The sequence below is a fragment of the Lepidochelys olivacea genome (assembly GCF_965140295.1).
Source record: "Lepidochelys olivacea isolate rLepOli2 genome assembly, chromosome: 8".
NCBI classification, from domain to species: domain Eukaryota; kingdom Metazoa; phylum Chordata; order Testudines; family Cheloniidae; genus Lepidochelys; species Lepidochelys olivacea.
In genome coordinates this window covers 24,758,001-24,783,168 of record NC_140418.1, presented here as the reverse complement: position 1 = coordinate 24,783,168, position 25,168 = coordinate 24,758,001, and the positions used below count along the sequence as shown (strand labels likewise).

The 25,168-nt window shown below is 38.2% G+C and overlaps 1 protein-coding gene across 1 annotated transcript in view; it reads right to left on the bottom strand.

Moving 5' to 3' along the window:
* Positions 1–1,680: 1,680 nt before the first annotated feature.
* GABRA1 (gamma-aminobutyric acid type A receptor subunit alpha1) overlaps positions 1,681–25,168 on the bottom strand; it is a 55,848-nt gene continuing 32,360 nt past the window's right edge. The window contains exons 8-10 of the mRNA XM_084635661.1: positions 19,103–19,255; positions 13,827–14,029; positions 1,681–4,429 (exon numbers count right to left, since the gene is read on the bottom strand). Of these exons, the coding sequence (XP_084491787.1) occupies positions 4,121–4,429; positions 13,827–14,029; positions 19,103–19,255 (665 nt within the window). The 3' untranslated portion in view covers positions 1,681–4,120. The remainder of the gene's footprint in view (positions 4,430–13,826; positions 14,030–19,102; positions 19,256–25,168) is intronic.

Here is a 25,168-nt window from a genome sequence, read left to right as displayed (position 1 = left end):
ATGGTGTTGTACCAGGAACGTTTTATGATACTCTGTGAATCTATTTGTTGCTGGTGTTGTTCTTTAGCCCTTTAATATTGAGTACCACACCCTGATTTTCTAGGAGCAAAATCCTGATGTTCTTATTCATTTTCACTCTATTCTAACTCAGGCAGACTCCTGCTTAAGGTTGTCTGAGTAAAGACAAAAGATGCAACCGCCCCTCTGCTTCTGCAGCTTCATGAGTAAAAAGTGATTGCCCCATGCTCCCCTCCTCATCTTCATATGGAAGAGAGCCTGTGCCCATGAGTGTGGGGTATTCATAGAATCATAGAATACCAGGGTTGGAAGGGACCTCAGGAGGTCATCTAGTCCAACCCCCTGCTCAAAGCAGGACCAATCCCCAATTTTTGCACCGATCCCAAATGGCCCCCTCAAGGATTGAACTCACAACGTCATGTTTAGCAGGCCAGTGCTCAAACCACTGAGCTATCCCTCCCCCAAACTATAATCAGATGTAACATGATAGCAACTCCAATTCCAATATTGTGGCTTCAATCCTGCAGGAAGTCCTATGTTGGGGTTCCATGGGATTCCAGTTCCATGGAGTTGGGGGAGATAGACTATGGATGGGGAGCTTAGTTGGATTTCCCTAACTCTAAATACGCTGGAGAAAGAATAAATGAATACGATCAGAGGCTACATTAACTTGCCCTGCTTTCTGCTCCATGTTGAGGACTCCCCTTACGTGGGGTCAAGGGGCTAGCACAGTTAGAATAGTCCATGAGAGCTATCCTTCCAGGGGCAGGCAGTCGCTATGTGGGGCAGAACAACATGTGGATGTCTTTTTCCTCCTGCAGATCCCTTGAGATCCACATGGATATCAGGGAATCCATGGATTTATCTCCCTTCACCCACAGATGAGCTAATCGTGAAGACTTTGCTTCCCCTGCAAAAGGAATTCAAGAAAACTGCAGAGGTTTCAAACTCCATTCAATTTCTTTTCCTATACCTGGGTTTTTCTCATGTATGTAATAATGAGGACTTCAGCAAAGTTTTCAGGACTTGTCCACTGTATAATTATTAGCTAGAGTGTCCTATACACAAGCAGTTAAAATAAATGAAGAACATCAATTTACACCATGTGAGGATCTCGCCCAAAATATCTATTGGATCTACATTTTTTATTTGTTTTTGTTTTATTTTACCAGACCATGAGGTCTGTATTAAAACTGCCTGCATTTGTTTTGTTTTGTTTCCCCTATCATTTATCTGGTTAGTCTATCCATATTCTATCACATACAGTAATTATTTTAAAAAGTTAACTGTGACACTATCCTGTTCTATTTTGGCTCTGTATCATACCCATCACCATATTAGTGAACCTAAATTACTTGTTCATCTAGTGCATTTTATTGCTTTTTGGATGAACACTGTTCAGACTTCTTTATTTTTAAAAAAATATAAAATCGTATTTCAGAAACTATTCTGATATTGCTTGTGTCCCTTGAAAAACATCGTGCAGACACTTACAAACATTAGAATGTCATTCATTTCTGAATACACAGAAACTGAGATGAATAGCAGCTTCTCACGCAACATATAGTAAAGAGCAGTAACTAAAAAACCAAAAAGTAAAACATTCATTTTCATTATTGAACATTTTTGTCTTTATTATTATAATAGAATTACAGTCTGACATAAAATAAAGAGCTTTTGCTAAACTCTGTAAAGCAAATACATGCTTCTGCCATAAACAACCTCTATTAGATTTAGATTTTATTGCCACATTACTGCACTGAGGTGCAATAAACATTCAATGTCATCTTTTTAAAATTATCCCAGGAGTAAACAGGAACTGTCCTCTATAAGAGTGTATCATTATTTTCAAGGAAGACTTACTATTATTACATGGTTTAGCAAAGCACTGTAAAAAAGCTACATAGAGAATACTTTATATTTGATAAACTGTGCAATCAAATTTATACAGTATAATACTATTCACATAGACTAACAAACTAAGAGGTGATATAATGCAGTCATTGCATAGCAAAAAGCAGACTAATTAAGTAATATTCACATCTAATGTGCAAAATGCAGACCAAAAGGTAGCTATGAATAGCTAGGAAGATAAAATACCCTAAATGAACACACTAGATTAACGCCAAAAATAACAAGATAAACAAGTACACAGAAGTTAAAGAGCCATATTTTATTTTTTTTCTATACATATATCTACACATGAACCAGAAGATGAAACATCCCCTTTAATAAACTCCCATCAGATTAGCTCATCAAGTTTAGACAGGACTAAATGTTAGACAATGAAGTATTGTTTAAAAAAAACTTCTTTTCTAAATAAACATCAATTTTTTTGTTTAGATTGTGAGTGGTAACCTCTTGATTTATTGAGAAAGAGTTTATAAAACATTGCCTGAAACATAACTATGGAACTTGACTGTCTCATTAACTAATTTGCTGACTGTTCATTTGGCATTGTTTTTAAATTCACTCAATACCGTGTTGTGTGGATTCTGAATTAACGCTTGAAAAAATCCATCAATCTCTCAATCTCTTTGAAAAATCCTTACCTGAAATTTATATTTCTAAGAAGTTCTCAGAAGTAATGAAACTAACTAGAATTGTTTTAAAGGGAATACCATACCTGCAAAATGGACATCTTGTATTTAAAGCCCTTACATATTGTTCCTACAAATATATTGCTACAGTAAAAATGAAATGTAGTAAGTTTACTCAATAAAATCTATTTTCCTGTACATTCTTTTGTGTATGATTTTGTATTGAATGCTACATATATTACATCACTTATTGTAACAGTTATGTATCAGCAAATATAGCAGTAATATACAGATGATTTTTCTGTCTTAACAAGTATTTTACCAGTTTTACCTACTAAATATATTCCATTTTTTAGTATTTATGCATGACCTGAGCAGACCAGTCATTTATCTAATAGTATACATTGGATGGCATTGTCAAATTGCAAACTACTGTACACTTAACCACTTTACAAATGAAATTAACTCCAAGCTCTTTCTTTCCTTTTGTAGTCTTTCCAGTACCACGGACTTTTTTAATGCAGGCTCTAAATATGTTTCCTTTAGCATTTAACAACATATTAAGAGCTAAGATAGATGAACCCTACACAATATTTTAAGAACACAACTTTAAAAAAGTAAAAAAAGTACAATCTCATGCTGCATATTTACATATATTATTTAAATACTATAATTTGTCTTTCTGCTCTCCATAAATTTTAATCTAAAGCTTTTTAATGTACTGTTTCATAAAAGAATACATTCAACATATCTAGAGCTTGCAAAACTTTTTTTTCTTTCTGAAACATATTGATAAATAAAAGCTACCTATAAAAGCATCCAGGTACTGGTTTGATTACACATGGGGTAAAGGGCATTTGAATTCTGCACTTAATTGTGCAACTGATTTCATGTCTTTCTAGTGACAAATTAATGCTTACAACAAGACTGCCTTAAGACAGCAGATGAAAGCATTCATTACCATTGAATCATATGTGCTGTACAGTGATAAACTGTTCCTAGAATATGCAGACTTCCTTTTCTTTAAAGAACATTTAATATTATAAGACCAGTGACTGGGGATTGGGGGGAAGGGTGGGGAGAAGAGCTGGAAATATAATGTATCTCATGGAATTTGACAAAATTGAAAGGGTTACAGCCTTGAAAAAATACAACATAAATAGTGCTCTGTAAATGGTAAGTACACTACAGTGTGTGCTACATGAACATCATAGAGTATTTTCCCCCACAATTATTTTGCATAAAAATATTTCACATACATGTCCAGTATCTTTGTTGGGATATTCAGTAATAAGCTATCTACAAATGGTTTCAAATTCATTTTCATTACTGAACTTTTCCTCTCCCTTCTTCAGAATCATGGTTCCCAGGTGTACACATCACATTGTTATGGCCCTAGTATACAGGGTTACTTTTTTAAAATATATATATACTTTTTTAATATAAGGAAACCTTCATTTTCTTTAAGACAGAGGCAATGAAGCAAATGGGAATTACTGTGTGTCATACTGAAAGCAATCCCCAGTGCAAAAGACTGAACAAAACTACATGAGTTAACAGGGTTATTGATGTGGAGTTGGGGCTTTCAGCTGGGGCTCTCTGTTTAAATAAGTTGCCCAGTAGACTAAATTAAAGATTCCAAAAAGCAGTGGGAAAGCTATTCTTGATAGTCGATCAATTTTGCTGACACTGTTAAAAGTTTTCTTGGGTTCTGGTGGTTTTGTTTCTGGTTTAACTTCTTTGGGTTCTATTGTTGCACTTTTAGCAATGGTAGCCAGCCCAGGGTCTCTGGCAATATTAGGGGTGTAGCTTGTTGCTGCTGCTGTGTATGTGTTATTTTTCTTAATGAGAGGATCCTTCAGTTTCTTTGGCTGGGGAAAGAAAAACATGAATTTTATTCTTGTCCACGTTTTCAATAGTTAATATTGTGATAATGTACCATAATACAGTGTTGTTGCTATATATTGAAAATATACTTCAAACTGGACTAACTAGATGTTAGGTGTGTATGTGAGATTTATGTAAAACATTGTACTCAAGAACAAGATAGAATCTCTCAGTTTAATTACTTTTCCTAGAAATAAATCAACTAATTAATTCCCCAAAACATTTAGAATAACAGATACATTTTAGGACATGCTATTTTTGATAGTAAGCAAATCAGTGTATTGTAATATCTGCAATATTAATCAAACAGCAGAAAACTAAATATAGTTCATTGTCTTCTGAATCAAATGAGCTTTGTGACTAAAACAAATATATTGAGTTTGAGAGATACCAAGGATGCCACCATTATAAAACTATTTCCAAATTTGTCATTCAGATACCAAGATAAATAATGTATTATGAGTTCTAACACAACTTATCATACATATCATTTTCATCTTCCTCACACTGAGAGAGAATGCCTGTTTAAAAGGAACACAACAAACAGCTTATTGATTCCCTATTCAGCAAAATACTTGGAACTTAAGCATGTGTTTAAGGGCTTGGACATATTGGAGACTTAATGATGCCTTTTGCAGGTTACCACTGGACTAGCTGACTTGCAATGGTTGGAGTTTCATTCAGAATGTGTGGGAGCTATAAAATTGTATATTCCCAGTCTATTTAAAAATATCCATATATCGCACTGAAATTTATGGACCATCCTAGAATGCTGATATTTTTAAAAGTGCTTATAGTTCAATAGAAAGTGACTGAGTTATCTTAAACATACTGGATGTGATCCTGGTCCTTGATCAGGCATTGTGCCACTCTGACCATTTAAATTAGTCTTAAAGCCTTTTAACTGGCTTGAAATCATCTGGCCTACGGTAATCTCAGCTGGCATAAAGTTGTAGGCAGTCCTACTCTACAGCATAGCCTTTATATAGGAACAAGTCAGAGCATAGGTTGAGTTGAAGGGAAAGGAAGCATGAGAGAAGTACTACTGTACTGTGTTTCAGCTATCCCTGACTATATGGAAACAACACCTACGGCTCAGAAGGGCTCTAAACTGTGTCTGAAACTGATAATGGGGCAGAGCCAAAAATCTGATCCCGTGTTCCTGGAACAGTAAAGAGAAGGTATAGATAAAAAAAAAAAGAACCTTTAACGGATTGTTTTAATTCTATTAACTAATATAATTCAGTATATATTTATATTTTATTTCTATTTTATTGATTTCCCACCCAAAAATAAGGGGGGAACAGAAAAAGAAAAGAACAAAAAAAGTATGCAAACAGAGGGAAAGGAAAGGGGGATAGGGAGGAGAAAGGAGAGTCATTTCTCATTTTCCCTCCATGAGAAATTAATAGAAGATTTCTAAGTTAGACCAAATCAACACATATCCTTGAGGCTGAGGAACAGCCTTCAAATTCCCTTCAGCACACATGTCTCAGACTATTTCAACCTAATAAATAGAATAAGCAGCTGAAAAACAGTTAATTCAAAAGGAAAGAAGAGTCAAAATCAGGGAGTCCTTTGGTCATTCATCCATCAACAGCTTCAGCTCTCATATTTCTTTTCTTTTTCACTTTTTCTTACCTGCTCAGAACAGAAACAGCCCTAGTATTCTAGTAAGCAGTAATAAATCCAGCTAAATGAATAACTGTTTCACAGAAACCTAATAGAACAGTCATTTTGTAGTTTTACATTTTATGAAGAATGTGAGCTAGGCAAAGCCTAACTCCAGTAAGTATCTCGATATTTTATGTCCCATTGAAGTTTATGAAAAAGTAATATGACATCTAATCAGAGCCCTGAGTGATATTAGATTATAAACTTCTGTCCATCACAAGTTTGCCTTACTTGGCTTTGCCTTTTCCTTAGCATTCATGACAGCTAATTCAGTACACGGTGTACAGAGAATATCTTCGGTATGTTAATATGAAGAATATAAGGGGATCCTTAACTTCTAGGGAACACAAGAGCCATACAATCTTTAATATTTTTAAACTATTCTTGAATATTGTGTTTCATGGGATTTTTAATGTTTAATTTAGTCTCACATCAAATGGAATGTATGATTTTAGGGTTATCATTTCATAAATCTTGATTACTTAGGACACCAATATCATTGCCATATGAAAGTCTATTTGCTACACAGAACAGAAAAGATTTCAAAATTTCAGTGCAACTGGATCTCCACTAAAATGTATTTTTAAATTACCCTTAAAAGGAACTATAATGAACTTGCGAGTATAATTAATAAGGAGAGCTGAGCAAATATTTTGCAGTGAAAAGTCTAGTTATTATTTGACTTAATTTAGAAATATTCTTCAGCAAATAATTATGTAAATCATTCACATACAGTTCTTTGTAAATGTTTACTTGTTATGTTAGTTATTAGTTACAAAGGTAACATGGTTTTATTTCTATTCTCTGATTGTATGACTTATGCAACTAACCAAAATAGCATGAATTATTAATATTGCCTTCAACTACACAATTTGATTATTTTTGGTGAATATTCAAGAACTGAAGCTTAATATTGGTTTTTCCCAAATATTCACTCTACTGAAGTTTCAATACTAAACAAACAGCAAATATGACCTGTAGTGAGGCGGTGTGGCTCCCTGCCGCCCTGGAGAGGGTCGAACCCCTCCAGCCACCAGAGTGAGTGGAGCCAGGAAGCTCTGAGCCCACCCCTCAGTGGGACAGGCGGAGCCCGGGAAGTAGAAAGGCACAACCTGGAAGTATAAAGGCGGGCCCTCAGAGCTCACTAGAGGACCAGCTGCCGGGGAGGCCAGATGTAGCCAGCCTAGCCCGCGACTGGGAAAACCCCACGGCCACAGGTCCACACCAAGACTGGCCAGACCTGCCCTGCGCCAGCTATCCATGGAAGTTACCAGACCTGCCCTGCGCCAGCTATCCAGGGGAGTTACCCAGCTGGCCGCTTGTCCACTGCCCCAAGGAACCCACGGTGCTGGAGCCCCTGGAGAACACTGCCGGGACCCAGATACCAGAAGGAGGGGAGTTAGGAAGTAGCCCAGGGACAGCCGACCCTAGTCTGGCTGTTACTCTGCCAGAACCCATGTCAGTCTGTTGCGGCCAGGATCCCCACTGACCCAGCAGTGGGTCGTTTGCTGCTGTTAGGGCCCCGGGCTGGGACGCAGTGGAGTGGGTGGGCCTGCATCCCCTCTGCTACCCAACTCGTGGGTGGCAGTCTCCCCCTCTTCCAGGTCCTTGAAGGCCTGGGCTAATTCACACATGTTGTGTTGCTCAGACCCTGCCTGAGGGCCTGAGCTACTGACTATTTGGTGCCCCGCCCTGACTCAGGGCCCGGACCTACAGTGCTCACTCTAGTTACCGCAAGGGCTGCTGAGGAAGACTCCGGTGGCTGGACGAATTCCCCAAAGTTAACTGTGTGTAGCAAGCCGGTGTGGTTCCCTGCCACCCCGAAGAGGGTCGAGCCCCGGCTTAGCCCCTTTACATGACCCCAACCAGTCAAATTGAAATTCCTTTTAAAATTTGAAAGGATGTTCATGGATTTCCTTCTCTCCCACCCACCCCGCCCCCATTCATTCAGCTCTACTAATAATGCTGCAAAGATTTTGTTTTTACAACACTATCTTCAGTTCTCATATGTGAACATTTTGCATAATTCATTCTAAATCCTTTAGTTAATGTTTAAATTTCATATAAAATAGCTATATTTCTTCCAATGCTCATTGTCTCATTTCAAGTCTTGAGAAAGTGTCTCTTTAGTACAGAGGAGAAGATTTAAATCAAGGGAATTTTGTAGTAAGAGCCATTTAAAAGCAGATTTCTTAAATAATATATGTAATGACACGTTACATATTTTCCAGCAGATGCCTTGGTGGTAAGCATTGGAAATGTATCGGAAATATGTTTGAAGAAACAAAAGGGATAATAGTCAATGTGTATGAAAGCATGAATTAGATTAAAATAGGATCAGTGTTATGTACAAGATGAATCAGGAAATTTCTATTTTGCCTATGTAAATTAAAGAGATTTTATTGTTCTCTCAAAAAAACTTTGATATTTTATAACAAATTTATGGAAGCTACTATATGGTCCTAAGGAATGTATGAATTGCCATATCAAATCAGTATAGTGGACCACTATCCTATCTCTGAGAGGGAACAGTAGCAAGTGATTCAGAGGGAGCTGCAAAAAAATCCAAAACCCATAGTGGACAATTATGGATTAAAATGTTTATAGGGGAAGCTTCTTCAAAAACCTCTCCATTAGTGTATGGCTTCTGCTCTGAAATATAAGGGTTTATATATGTCTTTAAAATCCTAACTAATATAATTCTGAATGTTCACATTGGGCCCCATCCCAAGCCCATCTAAATTAGTGGGAGCCTTTCCATTGGCTAATGTAGTGCCCATCTTTAAAAAAGGGAAGAAGGAGGATCCTGGGAACTACAGGCCAGTCAGCCTCACCCCAGTCCCTGGAAAAATCATGGAGCAGGTCCTCAAGGAATCAATTCTGAAGCACTTAGAGGAGAGGAAAGTGATCAGGAACAGTCAGCATGCATTCACCAAGCGCAAGTCATGCCTGACTAATCTAATTGCCTTCTATGATGAGATAACTGGCTCTGTGGATGAGGGGAAAGCAGTGGACGTGTTGTTCCTTGACTTTAGCAAAGCTTTCGACACGGTCTTCCACAGTATTCTTGCCAGCAAGTTAAAGAAGTATGGGCTGAATGTATGGACTATAAGGTGGATAGAAAGTTGGCTAGATTATCGGGCTCAACGGGTAGTGATCAATGGCTCCATGTCTAGTTGGCAGCTGGTATCAAGTGGTGTGCCCCAAGGGTCGGTCCTGGGGCCAGTTTTGTTCAATATCTTCATAAATGATCTGGAGGATGGTGTGGAGTGCACCCTCAGCAAGTTTGCAGATGACACTAAATGGGAAGGAGAGGTAGATACGCTGGAGGGTAGGGATACGATACAGAGGGCCCTAGACAAATTAGAGGATTGGGCCAAAAGAAATCTGATGAGGTTCAACAAGGACAAGTGCAGAGTCCTGCACTTAGGACAGAAGAATCCCATGCACTGCTACAGACTAGGGACCAAATGGCTCGCTAGCAGTTCTGCAGAAAAGGACCTAGGGGTTACAGTGGACGAGAAGCTGGATATGAGTCAACAGTGTACCCTTGTTGCCAAGAAGGCCAATGGCATTTTAGGATGTATATGTAGGGGCATTGTCAGCAGATCGACGGACGTGATAATTCCCCTCTATTCGACATTGGTGAGGCCTCATCTGCAGTACTGTGTCCAGTTTTGGGCCCCACACTACAAGAAGGATGTGGAAAAATTGGAAAATGTCCAGCGGAGGGCAACAAAAATGATTAGGGTACTGGAACACATGACTTATGAGGAGAGGCTGAGGGAACTGGGATTGTTTAGTCTGCGGAAGAGAAGAATGAGGGGGGATTTGATAGCTGCTTTCAACTACCTGAAAGGGGGTTTGAAAGAGGATGGATCTAGACTATTCTCAGTGGTAGCTGATGACAGAACAAGGAGTAATGGTCTCAAGTTGCTGTGGGGGAGGTTTAGGTTGGATATTAGGAAAAACTTTTTCACTAGGAGGGTGGTGAAGCACTGGAATGGGTTACCTAGGGAGGTGGTGGAATCTCCTTCCTTAGATAGTTTTAAGGTCAGGCTTGACAAAGCCCTGGCTGGGATGATTTAGTTGGGGATTGGTCCTGCTTTGAGCAGGGGGTTGGACTAGATGACCTCCTGAGGTCCCTTCCAACCCTGATATTCTATGATTCTATGATTGATTTCAATAGCCTGTGGATCAGGCCCAACATACACATATATGTTTAATTCTTGTTTTGAATTCAGTATCACTTTGTGGCAATGAATTACCCAGGTTAATTACTCATGATATTAAAAAAGTATTAGTATTTCCTAATACCACTATTAAATCTGTCATTTTACAATTTAATTGAATATTCCATTGTATTATGAGAAAAGTTCATGTGTAGAATAGGCAAGAACCAGGCATGAAATATATTGGCAACCGTCAATCCAAACTGGATCTTGGTGTACGTGTAAGAGGTCTAATCAGGTGCCTGATGAATCCGCTTATGGCAGACAAGTGCAATTAAAGAGTGACTAAGCTTGTTACAAATTTTACAGATTCATGTGTTGTCTGAGTTAGAATCCATGATTACAGCATGCTGCTTTCTTCTTTCTCACTTTACTTCCATCTTCTGGATCCAAATCACTTCATTTTGAGCTGCACCTACTCAGATACTCCCTCCAAATTGGAAAGGATCCTGCACACTCCTCCCAGCTTTCCACATTGATGTTGAATGAATTCATATCATGTTTACACACATCATGGTATTGCCAAAAAGAGTGATCGTGCTTTCTAGAGCTGTCTCAAATCTCACAATTGAAAATATTCTTGGAGATATGGTCTCCTGCCATTCACCTGCCATGAATGAGCCATTGCAACCTCCTCTTTTTAGCAGTGGTTTCTAAGTGGGTCAATCCTGTGCAGTCCAGCATCTCTGTGTTTGGTAATATGTTTCCCTACTTTATTTTCAGGATCTCATGTGGAAGCCATTCAGTCTCCTGATATGCCTGGCATAAGTAGTCCAGGTTTCTGAACCACAAAGCAGGGATGACAGCACACAAGTCTCTTAGATTTGCATCTTCATCTTAGTTAATAGTTTGCTATTATTCCATGTGTATTTCTGTAAGCCTGAAATACTTAGCTGCTTTTTCGATTCTATTAATTCAGTCTGAAAGTCAAGATTTCTGGTGATGGTAGAACCCAAGTAGCAAAAGCTGTCAACAACACTAAGCGAATTAGCCTCCAGAATGGGTAAATCTTTGGTACATGATCACAGTCTTCTTGAAACTAATTGTCAGCCTGAAGCTTTTGCATGAAATCTACCCAAGGGATTTTGCAAGGAAGATTCACTATGGGCAACCAAGGCCACATCATCTGCAAACAGGAAATCTCTCAGAATCTTGGTTTTCACTCTAAATCTTGCAATGTTGATAAATGCTATCATTGCTGTCCCTAAATACATGAAGAAGCAGTAATGAAAAGTAGATACACCCCTGTTTCATGCCACTGTTAATGTCAAAAACATTTGACTCTTTGTTTTCATACACCACAGTTGCCCTCATACCTTGATGTAAGAAATGAAAGTTCAAAAATATGAGGGGACATAAAAAGGCCCTGTCTGTTGAACATATCCAAGGCCTTTATCAGATCGATGAAGGCTATGTAGAGTGGCATTCATTTTTCTCTACACTTTCTCTTGAAGTTGCTTAACCAAAAATATCGTATCAATGGTGGAGTGTTCTGAGTGAAAACCGCATTGACTTTCAGGATAGATTCTTTCACCTAGAGATTGCAGCCTAGGGAGCACAATGCGAGTGACAACTTTTCTGATGATGTTCAACAGGAAGAAACCTCTACAGTTGTCACAGTCACTTCTATCCCCCTTGTTTTTGTATAATTGTACATTGCATGAAGTGGGTTCTTTACTAAACATGGTCCATGCATGCCTGGCATCATCTACACATATTTTTTTTCACTTGTGTTACTATGAGGTGCTTGGAGTGAAGAATCCTGACGAAATAATAATGAAAAGGTTTCACTTTGTTCTCGTTGTTGTTTATCAGTTCATAAAGCCCCACACATAGATTCTGATTTCCACAGAAAAGGATGGGATATATTTGCTAATAGGTAACTTCCACTCTTGTGGAGCCTGGTTTGAGATTCCTTTGTAGTTCAGCTATTGCTGATGGCACACAATATGACCTTTAAGTCTGAGATGCATCCCCTACAAGACCTCTCCTGCTGGGTCCCACAATGCTCAGTCTTCTCCATCATGTTATTGAACTTACATATTAAGTGCCTGGAGTATTCAAGTGCCTGCAGAAAATACCCACTCTGTGTATCCTTTACACAGCAATATGTATAAGCAAACTTATACATACCAGACCATATCCTCAGCTGGTATAACTCAGATGCTCTCAAAATTGGGGATGTAATAGAGGAGACAAGTGCTTCAGAGAACTTTTCTCCTCTATTACATCCCCATTACTGAGGGCATCATCCTCCAGTTCAAATCTGTCTGCAATCTTGGGTTGCTGTTAGACTGCCCAGAGATACTGGGAGCCCAAAGAGCCATGGCAGCAAAAAATGTCTACTTCCACCTGTAACTGGCAGAGATTGCACCCCATACTTTCAGAAAGAGATGAGGCGGATGGTGATCCACAGAGTCATGACTTCTAGGCTTGCTCACTGCACCTTATATTAAGAAATGAAGACACAACCTGAACGAGCTCCAACTGCTACAAAACCCAGTAGTCTGTCTACTTAGCAATCATAGTACCCCACTCTTTTCACTGGCTCCCCATTGAATATGGTGTATAGTTAAAGGTCTCCATGGTATTGGACCTAGATACTTCAGACATCACCTCCCTTATCCTTCAAAAACATGGTCTGCCATGAAAGCTACATTCTAACGTCACAATTAAATAATCATTAAATAAGGGAAGGCTTTTCAGTGTGTCAGACAGAGCTTTCAAAGGGCCTGGACTTTGATGCGGGCAAACTAAATTAAATAAAAGTGTTTTGCATTAAGTTCTGAAGTTCATGGTCATGATTTCTTGTGCAGTGAGTTTCTTAATCTATTTCTTCCTACACACAAACTTTCAAAATTAGTCCTGATCCATAACCTGTGGACATCAAGGAAAATATATCCACTGCCTTCAGTGAGCTCTGCATCAGGCTCAGAGACACTGCACAGATCCACTGAGTCCTCACTCAAACACACAACATATAAACTAGTCAATCTATTCCTACTATAGGCTGGAAAGGAAAGGAAAAATAAAGAGAGACTGTTAAATAACTGGGAGGTGCTACAGTTAGGGGAGCCATATAAAGACATGACAGGAAGGGGGTGGGGAGTGTTGGAGGTATGAGCTTTCCCTTCGTGCCACAGTGTTAGCCTCAGCCAACTTGTATCTTTCAGATTTGAGACATGGGACAGAGATTATGTCTTCCTCTCTTTGCCACACAATGCTGCACATCCTGGTAGTGCTCTAAAAATGAAAATGTAACCACTATCCATGCTAGTAATTTGCATACAACAAGTGATTTCAGCACATAGTGTGACCAGCAAATCCTGAACAGAAAATGCCCAATATCCATGTAAAGAGCCTCTTTCAGTAGATTATCTAAATCACATTAGAAAACATACAGACTGAATCCAACACAAATGCCATGAATAGATATGAATGTATGTCTCATAAACTCTATTAGTAAAGGTGTTACCTTTTCAGGAACCACACTTTTGCCATCCCATGCGTAACCTCTCTTTGTGAAGTAGTTTACTGTCGCAAATTCGATGAGTGCTGAAAACACAAATGCATAGCACACTGCTATAAACCAATCCATAGCAGTGGCATAGGCCACCTTTGGAAGGGAATTTCTTGCACTGATGCTCAAGGTGGTCATTGTGAGGACAGTTGTCACTCCTGTAAAGCAAAAACGTCAGCATCTCTTTAGATCAGGTACTGTATTTTGTCTTTTACCTATCAATGTGGATTCACAAATAAAATAGGAAAAATACTTTCACCGGCTTTTGTTGTTAGAAATATATTTCCCAGCCAAAGAATATCAAATTTCAGGTTCTGCTGTGGAAATAATAATCTTGGAGGTACCCTTCTGGTTTGTGCTTTATCTTGATCTTTTGACATATGGAAGTCACTGCCCTTCACTTTAAGCAGGCTTTAAGCGGGCTGGGGGAGGGTTGTCTGGCTGGCCAGGAGAAGAGGGCAATGCTTTCTGGCTTTGAGTGGGAGGGGAGATGTAAAACTGCTGGAAAAGCAGTCAGCGTGGTGGATGACTCACCGCCTAGGAATGAGGGGTTTGAAAAGGTCAGCCTGGGCCTGCCCTCCCTCCCCCCAGGAACTGGCTGGAATTGGAGGGTCCTGGCAGAGGATCTGCTGGAGGGACATGAACAGAAATGGGGGGGGGCTGAAAAAAGCACTCCTCTCCCCCGTGCCCCAGGTGAATTGTGGGGGTTTTCACCTCCACTGCACATTTTATCCGCCGGGTTCATCCCAGACATCTAATAATAAAGTTGTGACCTGATTAAACCATATCTAATGTCTTTTGGCATAGCCAGACAATGAGGTTTGTGCTTTAGGAGATATTGTTGCTCCAACAGATACAGCCCTGAGTGGATGACAAAGGATTATTGTTGGCATTGACTACATTCAAGTAATTGTCGTTAGTCAATGGTGGACCACTTAGAAATCAAGCAGATAACAGTGAAAAGGAAAATAATGTGAGTTTGGAGTAAGAGGGATAAATGTGTTTATCAGGGTTACCGTTATCACATTCCTTTTGCTGAACCATCTGTAATATTAAATATCTAACAAACTGCATGATATATTTGTGTTTCTTCTAGGCAGGAGTTTGGACACTATATCTCAGAATATATACACTATATACAAGAAGTCATTGGTCCATGTAGTCGTGCATCCTGCCTGTGATGGTAGCCAGTGCAACAATGCCTCAGACGAAGACAAAATGAAATATAATCTGCTTAACTTTGAGGGTCAGGAAGGAATTTAGATGGGTGCATTATGTCCCACAGCATGAGATTAGATTTACTGTTTTCTTAGATTGTAAATAAATTCAGTGATTGAATAAAATCTCAGAATTATTATTTTAAAATCAGACTTAACGACCATCCTTCCAACATGAATGAAACAGGAAAAAGAAAGTCACCACAGCCCTATTGTTGTCTGGACTTACAGACTAACATAATTTCCTCTTCCAGCAAAAGAATTAGAGGAGGAGTTAATTTATGATCCAGTTCCTGATCTCACCTAGCATTTTAGTAATCATGTGGATGGTTGCAAGTCTTTTTCCATCTTGTCAATTCTTTCATTTCATGTTATAATTGCAGATAAAACAACTCAAAATTATGCAAAGTTCAGCCAGGCATACATAGGCATGTTGGATACTTTCCACCTTACTTGTGTAAGACTGCTACAGTGCCATACAATGTTTCCCATAAAAACAAAGGATATAAATTGTTCTTGTTGCTGATTAACCTGTTCGGGGCTGAATGAAGTAGCAAACATATTTGGAAAATATGCTACTTCAATGTAGCCCAAAATAGACTAAGCTGCATGTTATGATATTGCATTTATTTGAACTGATGTTTTGTACAGGTTTCTGTGCCATTACACAGTGATGCTCTGGCAACACTAAAGAGGTTAAGTAGGACCCATGGCAATGTAATTTGCATTTTTAGGAGCAAAGCTTCATACCTGCTGGAAGAACATTTTTTCTTTAACTAGCCATGGAGTTTTTACTGACAGTAGGAGGATTACGTTGCTATCACATTGCCTACAGATTTTTGCAAGTGCAAAATTTACATCAAATCACATTTGCAAGTTACCTTGACAACTGCAGACAATTTCATGTATTAAATCACTGCTACAGTTTATATCGACTGTACTGAGCACTAATGAAAATATGCAGAGATCGAAAAGGGCCAGATAATTAAAAATATATTTAGATGTCAATGACAGTATCTTGAATAATTGGTACCTAATGATGATGTGGTTTTTGTTCCTTGGGGGAATTTATAAGGTCTTCTTCTACTTATAACTAATGATTTTTTGTTGCTCTTGTACAGTAAATCCTGCTATGCTATAGTTTGTGTTTTTATTTATAGTGCTAAAAAAGGGCTATAAATCTATATACGCTGTGCTTTTCTGTGTGGGTGCATGTATGAATATGCTCAGGTGAAGTATTCAGAGACATCTCTTTTCTTCAGTGAAGTTAGGAGATTAAAAAAATAGAAACAGAACTCTAGACTTAGTTCAAACATATGTAAAAAAACACACAAGTATTCAGCAAAATAATTGTATTCTGAAAGGAAAACTTTTAAAATGTTTACATTCTTGAAGGGGTTTTGTAAGGCTTTAAAAACAGCTGCCTGAATAACATAGTGTATTGTATGTTATTTTTTTGATACATGGGGTAATTTGGTATCCCATTTATGGCCAACATAACTACAACATCATGAACCAGCAAGTTGGTATTGTCAACAATAAAAAAAGAAAGCAAAATGGAAGAAAATGAGGTTCCATTTCTTTTTTACACATAACTGATGTAAATATTCCCAGCAGCAATCTTTGAATGTATGTCTTTTTAAGGGGCCCAATCTACTCTGTGACAAAATTGCCAAGATTAGACTTTTGATACCAATTTCAGAAGTGCGTTTAAAGGATTTGAATGTGTTGCACTTCACACCAGTTTGTAGGTCCCCTTTTATACAAATTAGACTCAATTAGACTCTCCTATACTCCATTTAGGGACTTCTCTACATTCATATCTACTTACCAACATGGAGCTTACACACCATGTGAGCATTTGGCTCTCTGAATCTAAGGATGCCTAAGCTGGTGTGATTCACCTGAAGAGTTATTGGGAAAGTGGGCTGGAGCAGGAAAAGCAACTAATGGGGATATTTTGAGAGGTAAGTGAAAATAGGCGTAATACAACTGGAATTACAGGTGCTTCTCATGATCAAGCCCTTAGACTGACGTCTGAATTTGGTTATAGATCTCCAGCTTTCCTTTGCCACCATTAAAAGGCAGAGTTCCTCCTGCTACTAACCTCCACACGTCCTTTGGAGCCTCTTCTTTGTCATGCTCTTGCACTGCACTGAGGGAGAGCTGTTGGTGCAGAAACAAGGTCTGCTGCATTTAGGCCCTTCCACTCCTGCCAGAGGCATTCTCAACTGGCCAATTATAGCTTGAGCAACACAAAAAGAACTGGAGCATATTGGAGAACTCTCACCTCCCTTTTTCTTTAATCAAGTGCTTGTTGTTAGATCTATCTATTTATCTATTTGTTTGCAATATTGGGGAAGACCTGAAGAAGAGCTCTGTGAAGCTCAAAAGCTTGTTTCTTGCATGAACAGAAGTTGGTCCAATAAAAGCTATTACCTCACCCATCTTGTCTGTCTGTCTATCTATCTTGATTTTGGATGTGAAATAGGTTAAACAAAAGCCCCAAAGAATATTCTAGCTGTTTATTTCTAATTTAAAAAATGTGTATTAAAATGTAATAGCAAAAACCCCAGGGAACCAAAAGCAGGTGTGACTATATCATCATAGAATCCCTTTCATTCATCCCTGCCTGAATTCCACTCAGAGAGAAGACAATAGGAATTTTGTCACTGATTTCCGTAGCAGCACTGGGCCATAACAGTATCTGAGGAGCTTGCAGATGAGATCAACCCACAGAGTTATTAAAGCTGGGAGTTTCAACTGGGGCAAGAACGTCAGGTGAACAACTCCCTTTGACTAAATTCCCTTTGAAAATCCAAGCCAAAAGCTGTATTAACCACTTTTGCTTTATGAGAAACAGTCAATGCACACTTTCTCCTAGTCTGACAGCTGACATCTAAACTTTTTCTGTACATTACATAATTCATAGATTCTAAGGCTAGAAGGGACCATTATGATAATCTAGTATGAGCTTCTGCATAACACAGGCCGTAGAACTTCCCCCAAAATAATTTCTAGAGTACTTCTGCTAGAAAAACAATTTAAAAATTGTCAGTGATGGAGAATCCACCATAGCCCTTGGTAAATTGTTTCAATAGTTAATTACCTTACATGGTAAATATTTGCAGCTTATTTCCCATCTGAATTTGTCTAGGTTCAACTTCCAGCCATTGGATCATGTTATACTTTTTCTCTGATACACTGAGGAGCCATTTATTAAAAATATGTTCCTCATGTAGCTACTTATAGATGTAATCAAGTAACCACTTCACCTTCTGTTTTTTTAAGCTATATAGATTGAGCTTCTTGAGTCTATCAGCATAAGGCATGTTTTCTAATCCCTTTATCATTTTCATGGCTCTTCTTTGAACTTTCTCCAATTTATCAACATCCTTCTTGAATTGTGGGCACCAGAACTGGACACAGTATTAAAGCAGTGGTTGCACCACTGTTAAATATTGAAGTAAAATAACCTCTCTACTCCTACTCAAGATTCCCCTGTTTATGCATCCCAGGATCACATTAGCTTTTTAGGTTACAACATCACACTCATTTTCAGCTGATTATGCACCATGACCTCCAAATCCTGTTCAGAATTACAGCTTCCCAGGATAGAGTTCCCCCATCTTTTAAGTATGGCCTAGTCTTTGTTCCTAGATGTATACATTTACATTTAGTAATATTAAGATGTATATAAGCTAAACCCTTTGAATATTCCTTTTCATTTTTTATATAAATCAAGATAGGCAAAGATGTTCAGATCTGAATCCAGATTAGCATAATGTCATTATTTTTCATTTTTGTTTTTGATATATAGCATTTTACTATTTATTCTTTTAAATAAATTAATTAGTTTGGACCTTTTAAAAAATCATCTGTTGCAATATTTTCAAAGTGAAACATAGTTCTTATCCAGTTCTCCAATGTCACATCATATATTAAAGTAAGGATGCTTTTCTATATGTAGCATATGACCCTAGTAAGTTTTGTTTATTTGTTTTTTTCACTTACCAAATACAGTTCTTGCTGGTACAGATTCTCTGTTAAGCCAGAAGGACACCTGGGACAGAATCACTGTCATGATGCATGGTAGATATGTCTGAATGACAAAGTAACCAATCTTTCTCTTCAAATGGAAGTGGGTAGTCATAACAACATACTCCCCTAGAAACCAATAAAAATAAAAGACAGTGAGACTCTTTCCCATATGCACAGATTAGAATCTGTGTCCCAAGTTTTTGCATGAGTAACAATTTCTTCATCATTCCTGTCCACTGTTATTAACAACTTTGTTTGAGACAAGTTTGGTTTAGGTCTGAAGAAAATTTTTAATAACGAATTGATGATGGTGCAGGGGCCTTTCATCTTAAATTCAGCCCAGCTGGGTAGTGAATAAAACTTAATGTTAACTGATTCAGTGTCCTTTATGAAATGGGAGCCTTACTCATCGTAAATCAGAAAACCACCATAACCAATACCCTTGTACACAATGTTCAAAGATTAAATGAACCCTAGCGACTGATGCTTAGAAGTGGTTCATCCAGATCAGGCTAAGGACACAAGGATTAGTCCAGTTTATTTCTGTTTGCATTGCCATAACCTGTGCTCTCCCTGTTCTGAAGATAGAAGGCTAACATTCTAATTCTATTAATTCAGTACCTTCCAATAATAATACTTTCCCTAAAAGTAAATGGCTGCTGATGAATTATGACAGAATTCTGTCCATAACTAGCTTTTTTGGATGTTGCAGAAACATAAAGAAACAGCATTCCTGTGAAATTTGGAACCATACAAAAGGTTTTATAAACCTCAGTTGCCAGAATACAGCAAAAAATACCTCAATTTCACTCTGTTATTTACAGACATTATTGAAAATGCAATATTTTGAAAAGCAATATTCCCAAAAGATTTGAAAACGTATTAATGTGACTTAATGTTCAGTATAGACTGACTCGCAATACAATAGATATTAGCTTAGAAAAGATACACGTGGCTTTGAAACTGAACAAAACCCTGCTGCCTAAATAAGAGATGACGCATGAAATTACTGTGGTTCTCTTTTAAAATATAAACAACTGGCAACAGCACTGGCAAAGGAAAATCCTAAATTGGATTGAAAAACTGTGTCTAGACATTGACCGCTTATGCACCAAGCATGTCAAATGCCCTTTTTCTCTAATTCAGATTCTAGAAGAACATTCATGTGAACATTCTTGCCCAACATATAACCCTGAGGGAAGCTTATAAATAAGATGTGACAATACTCCTAAGATGTTTGAATATACATTAAAATACAATGGCAGAGTGGGGGGGGGATCAATTATGAGCTGAGTGGTAGAGGAAAGGATATATGAAGAGAAAGTCATCTCCAAAATAGAACTGGCAGGAGCATTATACTCAAGTAAAAACTAAGTAAGATGACTGGTGTGACCTCACCCTCCTTTTTTATCATCCACTTATCTTCTTTTTTGTCTGTGTCCGTTTTTTTGAAGGGTGCCCAATATAGCTCGTAAAGAAGAATTAATCTAAAATATGACAGGGGGAAGCTATTTTAATGTAATCAGATACAGAATAATCACAATGGTATTTAAGCATTAATTCATTGCTTGTGGAGTACAAGCTAAGAAGGACAGAGAGTTAACATATCATAGTACTCTGAAGCTTTATTTGGCTGCTTAAATTATCCAAGTATTTTTTGACCTGTGAAAAATGAGAACAAGATTCCAAGCATAAAGGAAATTAAAAAGACTGGGATTAGTGTGGGCTTGGTAACTACTGTAGCTGCTTTGAGCTACCCAAAGGTAACACTGTAAGTGACATATTGCTGATGACCACACAGACTGACAGTAATGCCTGCTATTAAGTTACAAGATAAAATCATTTTCATTAACTCTGAATGCATCTAAACTATCAATGGACTGTAGTTAATTATTAAAAGACAGCAGCCCTTTGAGAGAGGTTGATTTAACGGTGAGAAGTGTATCGCTCTTCTGCTATTCTCTGTACATCTAGCTTCTTGTATATTGTGGGCTTTCTTTCATTGAAATGTATAGGGGCATCCACTACAACTACTGACTACTGTCCACTGACATTTATCAGTTATTCCCCGATAATACTATGTTTTCAGAAGTTTATAACTCAGCTATATGCTTCACTTTAGGCCAAAAGTTGTATAGGAAAAAGACTGCTCATAAGTTATCAAAAATATATTTAACCAGTTTTAGCCCCTGATTCTGAAAAAGCATTTAAACACATGCTTTAATCTAAGCACGTGCTTAAATCACATTGACTTTAAGACATTTGATAGACTGTTGGTTCATATGGTACACTATGTCCTATTCATATTGTTTTATTTAATTTTAACATGTTTTTAAAACTCTGTTTTGGAACCTTGTCAGTCCTTTAGATAAATAATATCTATTTTATAAATGGGCCATTTGTTTTTCATTTTACTTATTACATGAGGGTTAAAACAATCTTAACTAGAGTTGTGCTTGAACCAGACCACCACATCTGAATACCTCCAGCCCCTAAATCCAAGTGCAGGGAAAGGTTTGATCCAGATCCAAGCCCAAACTTTATTTATGAGGTTTATCTCTAGCAATCAAAGTTCAGATATTTAGCTGGTATAAATCAACATAGCTCTACTGGGGAACATGACAGATAGTCAATAACAGCTATTTCAGAGCTATTATCCTATTTTCTGTGTTTACTTTTTTAAATGGTCCCCAGGTTTCAAAATAGAACATAAAGCACACACATAGGTGTGTGCTGTAATACCAAGGGACAGGTGGTTTAAGTTAGACAAATCATTAGCCATAATTTTATATTTTCTTATAGTTGTAGGTAGAAATCAACCAGTTTCTGGCCTTTAAACCACAATAGTAATATTTATACAGTATAACTAACTAGAAATAAAATCTCATTTAGAAAAGTGTCCTCTCAGCAAACACATGGAGCATAAAGAAATAAGAATGTAACAGTTATTGAGCTCAAATACTGATGATTTTCACTGCAAAACAATATTTTCAAGGTGTCAAAATGATTTCCATGTAAATGGAAATTTGTATGCGTCCTTTAAGCATCTGTTTTTCTTTTCACAAAACCTTGCAGAAAATAAAGGACATTTTAAAGACTTGCTACATCGATAAGAAATGCAATGATTGTTGGGGAGTGACAATAGTTTCACATGCATCTCAAAAATGAAAAAGGTTTCAGTGACTCCTCTTTCATTAAACGTACTAGTAGCAGCAATAATAGTTATTTATAAATAACATTTGCTAAATCAATGTAGTAGTGACAGCTACATGCAAGGTAAAGGATATAGTTAGGTCAGATTCTTCCCTTGCCATCATACAATAGTCAGAACACTGAAAGGATATTTTAGTCCTACTACGTGTGACGTATGCAAACCCCTTTCTATAGCCAGTTTGGAAGTAACCACCATCCTGTTCTAGATCTGAAAATGAGGGCACAAAGTAGTGGCTATGAGAGTGGCAGAAAAGAAGAGAGAGAATCAGGTGGATTGGTCCAATTAAAAATCCTATATCTTGGAGAATGTTTGTAGTGCCCCAACACCCAGTAAACCTTGGAAGCTAGGAGGGATATGTGTAAAAGGCAGCCACCTGTTTATGCATGGAATTTTTGGCAAATCCAAACCTCATGAGTACACATCAAAAAACTCTGCAAGATTGTGGTGACTTCTGGGTATTCTTCTGGCTCTGTTGAAACATGCCTCCAGCTTTCATCCAGACCACACCACATGATCCATTGTCTACAGCCAAGCTCTACTATACAACCACATTTGCTCCAACCCTTCAGACAGAGACAAATACCTACAAGAATCTCTATCAAGCATTTTTACAACTACAATACCCACCTGCTGAAGTGAAGAAACAGATGGACAGAGCCAGAAGAGTACCCAGAAGTCACCTACTACAGGACAGGCCCAACAAAGGAAATAACAGAACGCCACTAGCCATCACCTTCAGCCCCCAACTAAAACCTCTCCAACGTATCATCAAGGATCTACAACCTATCCTGAAGGACGACCCATCACTCTCGCAGATCTTGGGAGACAGGTCAGTCCTTGCTTACAGACAGCTCCCCAACCTGAAGCAAATACTCACCAGCAACCACACACCACACAACAGAACCACTAACCCAGGAACCTATCCTTGCAACAAAGCCTGTTGCCAACTGTGTCCACATATCTATTCAGGGGACACCATCATAGGGCCTAATCACATCAGCCACTCTATCAGAGGCTCATTCACCTGCACATCTACCAATGTGATATATGCCATCATGTGCCAGCAGTGCCCCTCTGCCATGTACATTGGTCAAACTGGACAGTCTCTATGTAAAAGAATAAATGGACACAAATCAGACGTCAAGAACTATAACATTCAAAAACCAGTTGGAGAACACTTCAGTCTCTTTGGTCACTCGATTACAGACCTAAAAGTTACAATTCTTCAACAAAAAAACTTCAAAACCAGACTCCAACGAGAGACTGCTGAATTGGAATTAATTTGAAAACTGGATACAATTAACTTAGGCTTGAATAGAGACTGGGAGTGGATGGGTCATTACACAAAGTAAAACCATTTCCCCATGTTTATTCCCCCCCTCAAACCCCCACTGTTCCTCAGACGTTCTTGTCAACTGCTGGAAATGGCCCACCTTGATTATTACTACAAAAGGTTTCTTTCCCCCCCCCCCCCCCCCGCCCCTGCTGTCCTGCTGGTAATAGCTCACCTTAAGTGATCACTCTGGTTACAGCGTGTATGGTAACACCCACAGTTTCATGTTCTCTATGTATATAAATCTCCCCACTCTATTTTCCACTGAATACATCCGATAAAGTGAGCTGTAGCTCACGAAAGCTTATGCTCAAAGGTGCCACAAGTACTCCTTTTCTAATTGCTGCAGTAACTCCCACGTTTACATTTCAAGGAGATGGTAGTTCCCATAACTGAGTGGAGTAGAAAGCAAAAACAATATTTGATTATTAACCATGTTTGAGCTGCAGTAGTATTTTGTTTAAGGCAAGTGTTATGGAGAAAAGATTCCACTTACAGATCTTTGTGAAACAGTGACTTTGTGAATGATAGATCTGTTTCTTCCACAACTGTATTCCTTTATCAGGTATTAACTGAAGAAGATTCTGTCGTATGTGCAACTTTGGTGCAAAGAAGATTATTTAACTGGCTTATTTTTAGGATTTAATAACTGTTGTTTTCAGTCCTTTGTAATGTCCCTGCATCTGTACAGTAACAGGTCTTTGTTCCAGAAGGTATCCACTGTACAAAATTCAGCTATATGTTTAGCCACTTATGCTTGTGCAGGAGGAAGTAGGAAAAAACCATATGGAATATCTCCAAATATAATTCAGTTTACCTATGAGAATGCTCCAAAAATGATGATCGTGGTGGGATTACATTTCTTAGGTCTGTCTTCGGTTGTTTAAAGATCTATTATCTGTCTTTCTTAAGTATTTATAAGGTACCTATCTCCTTTGTATTGAATTATCATGTACTATATCTAGTATTAACTACATGGTTTAAGTATCTTTCCAAGTTTCTGACTCTTTATGTACCTTTTTACCTTCCATTGGGCAGAGGAAAAAGTCAACTATTTTGGTCAAAATAGTTCCTAAGCGGCAAAACTGATTCAATTAGGCTTTTCTGCACCAGAGATTTCAGCCATTGGAGATGCACTGCAACAATCACTTAGCATAGGCAGAAAAAGCCTGTTAAGCTATACTGGAACAAATCATGGTTTAAATTGGTTTTGCCCTTCTATACCAAAGGATTTGCACAGGTGCAGCTAGCCCAGTTCTGGCCCTTGAGTGTGTAAATTTAGCAATTCTCCCTGTAGAAGAAGCCTTAGTATCTCTGTCTCAGTACTTCTTGAATTTCTTTTTACCTTCCTTATGTCACAACTCTGGTCTCTTGCGAAGGGGCATTGTTCCTTTCTGATATTGTCAGAATGACACTGTAATCACTCTCAGAGCCTACAGGCTCAAAGCCAGAGATCTTTAATAATTTTCTACTCAGGTAAAATCCTATTCCC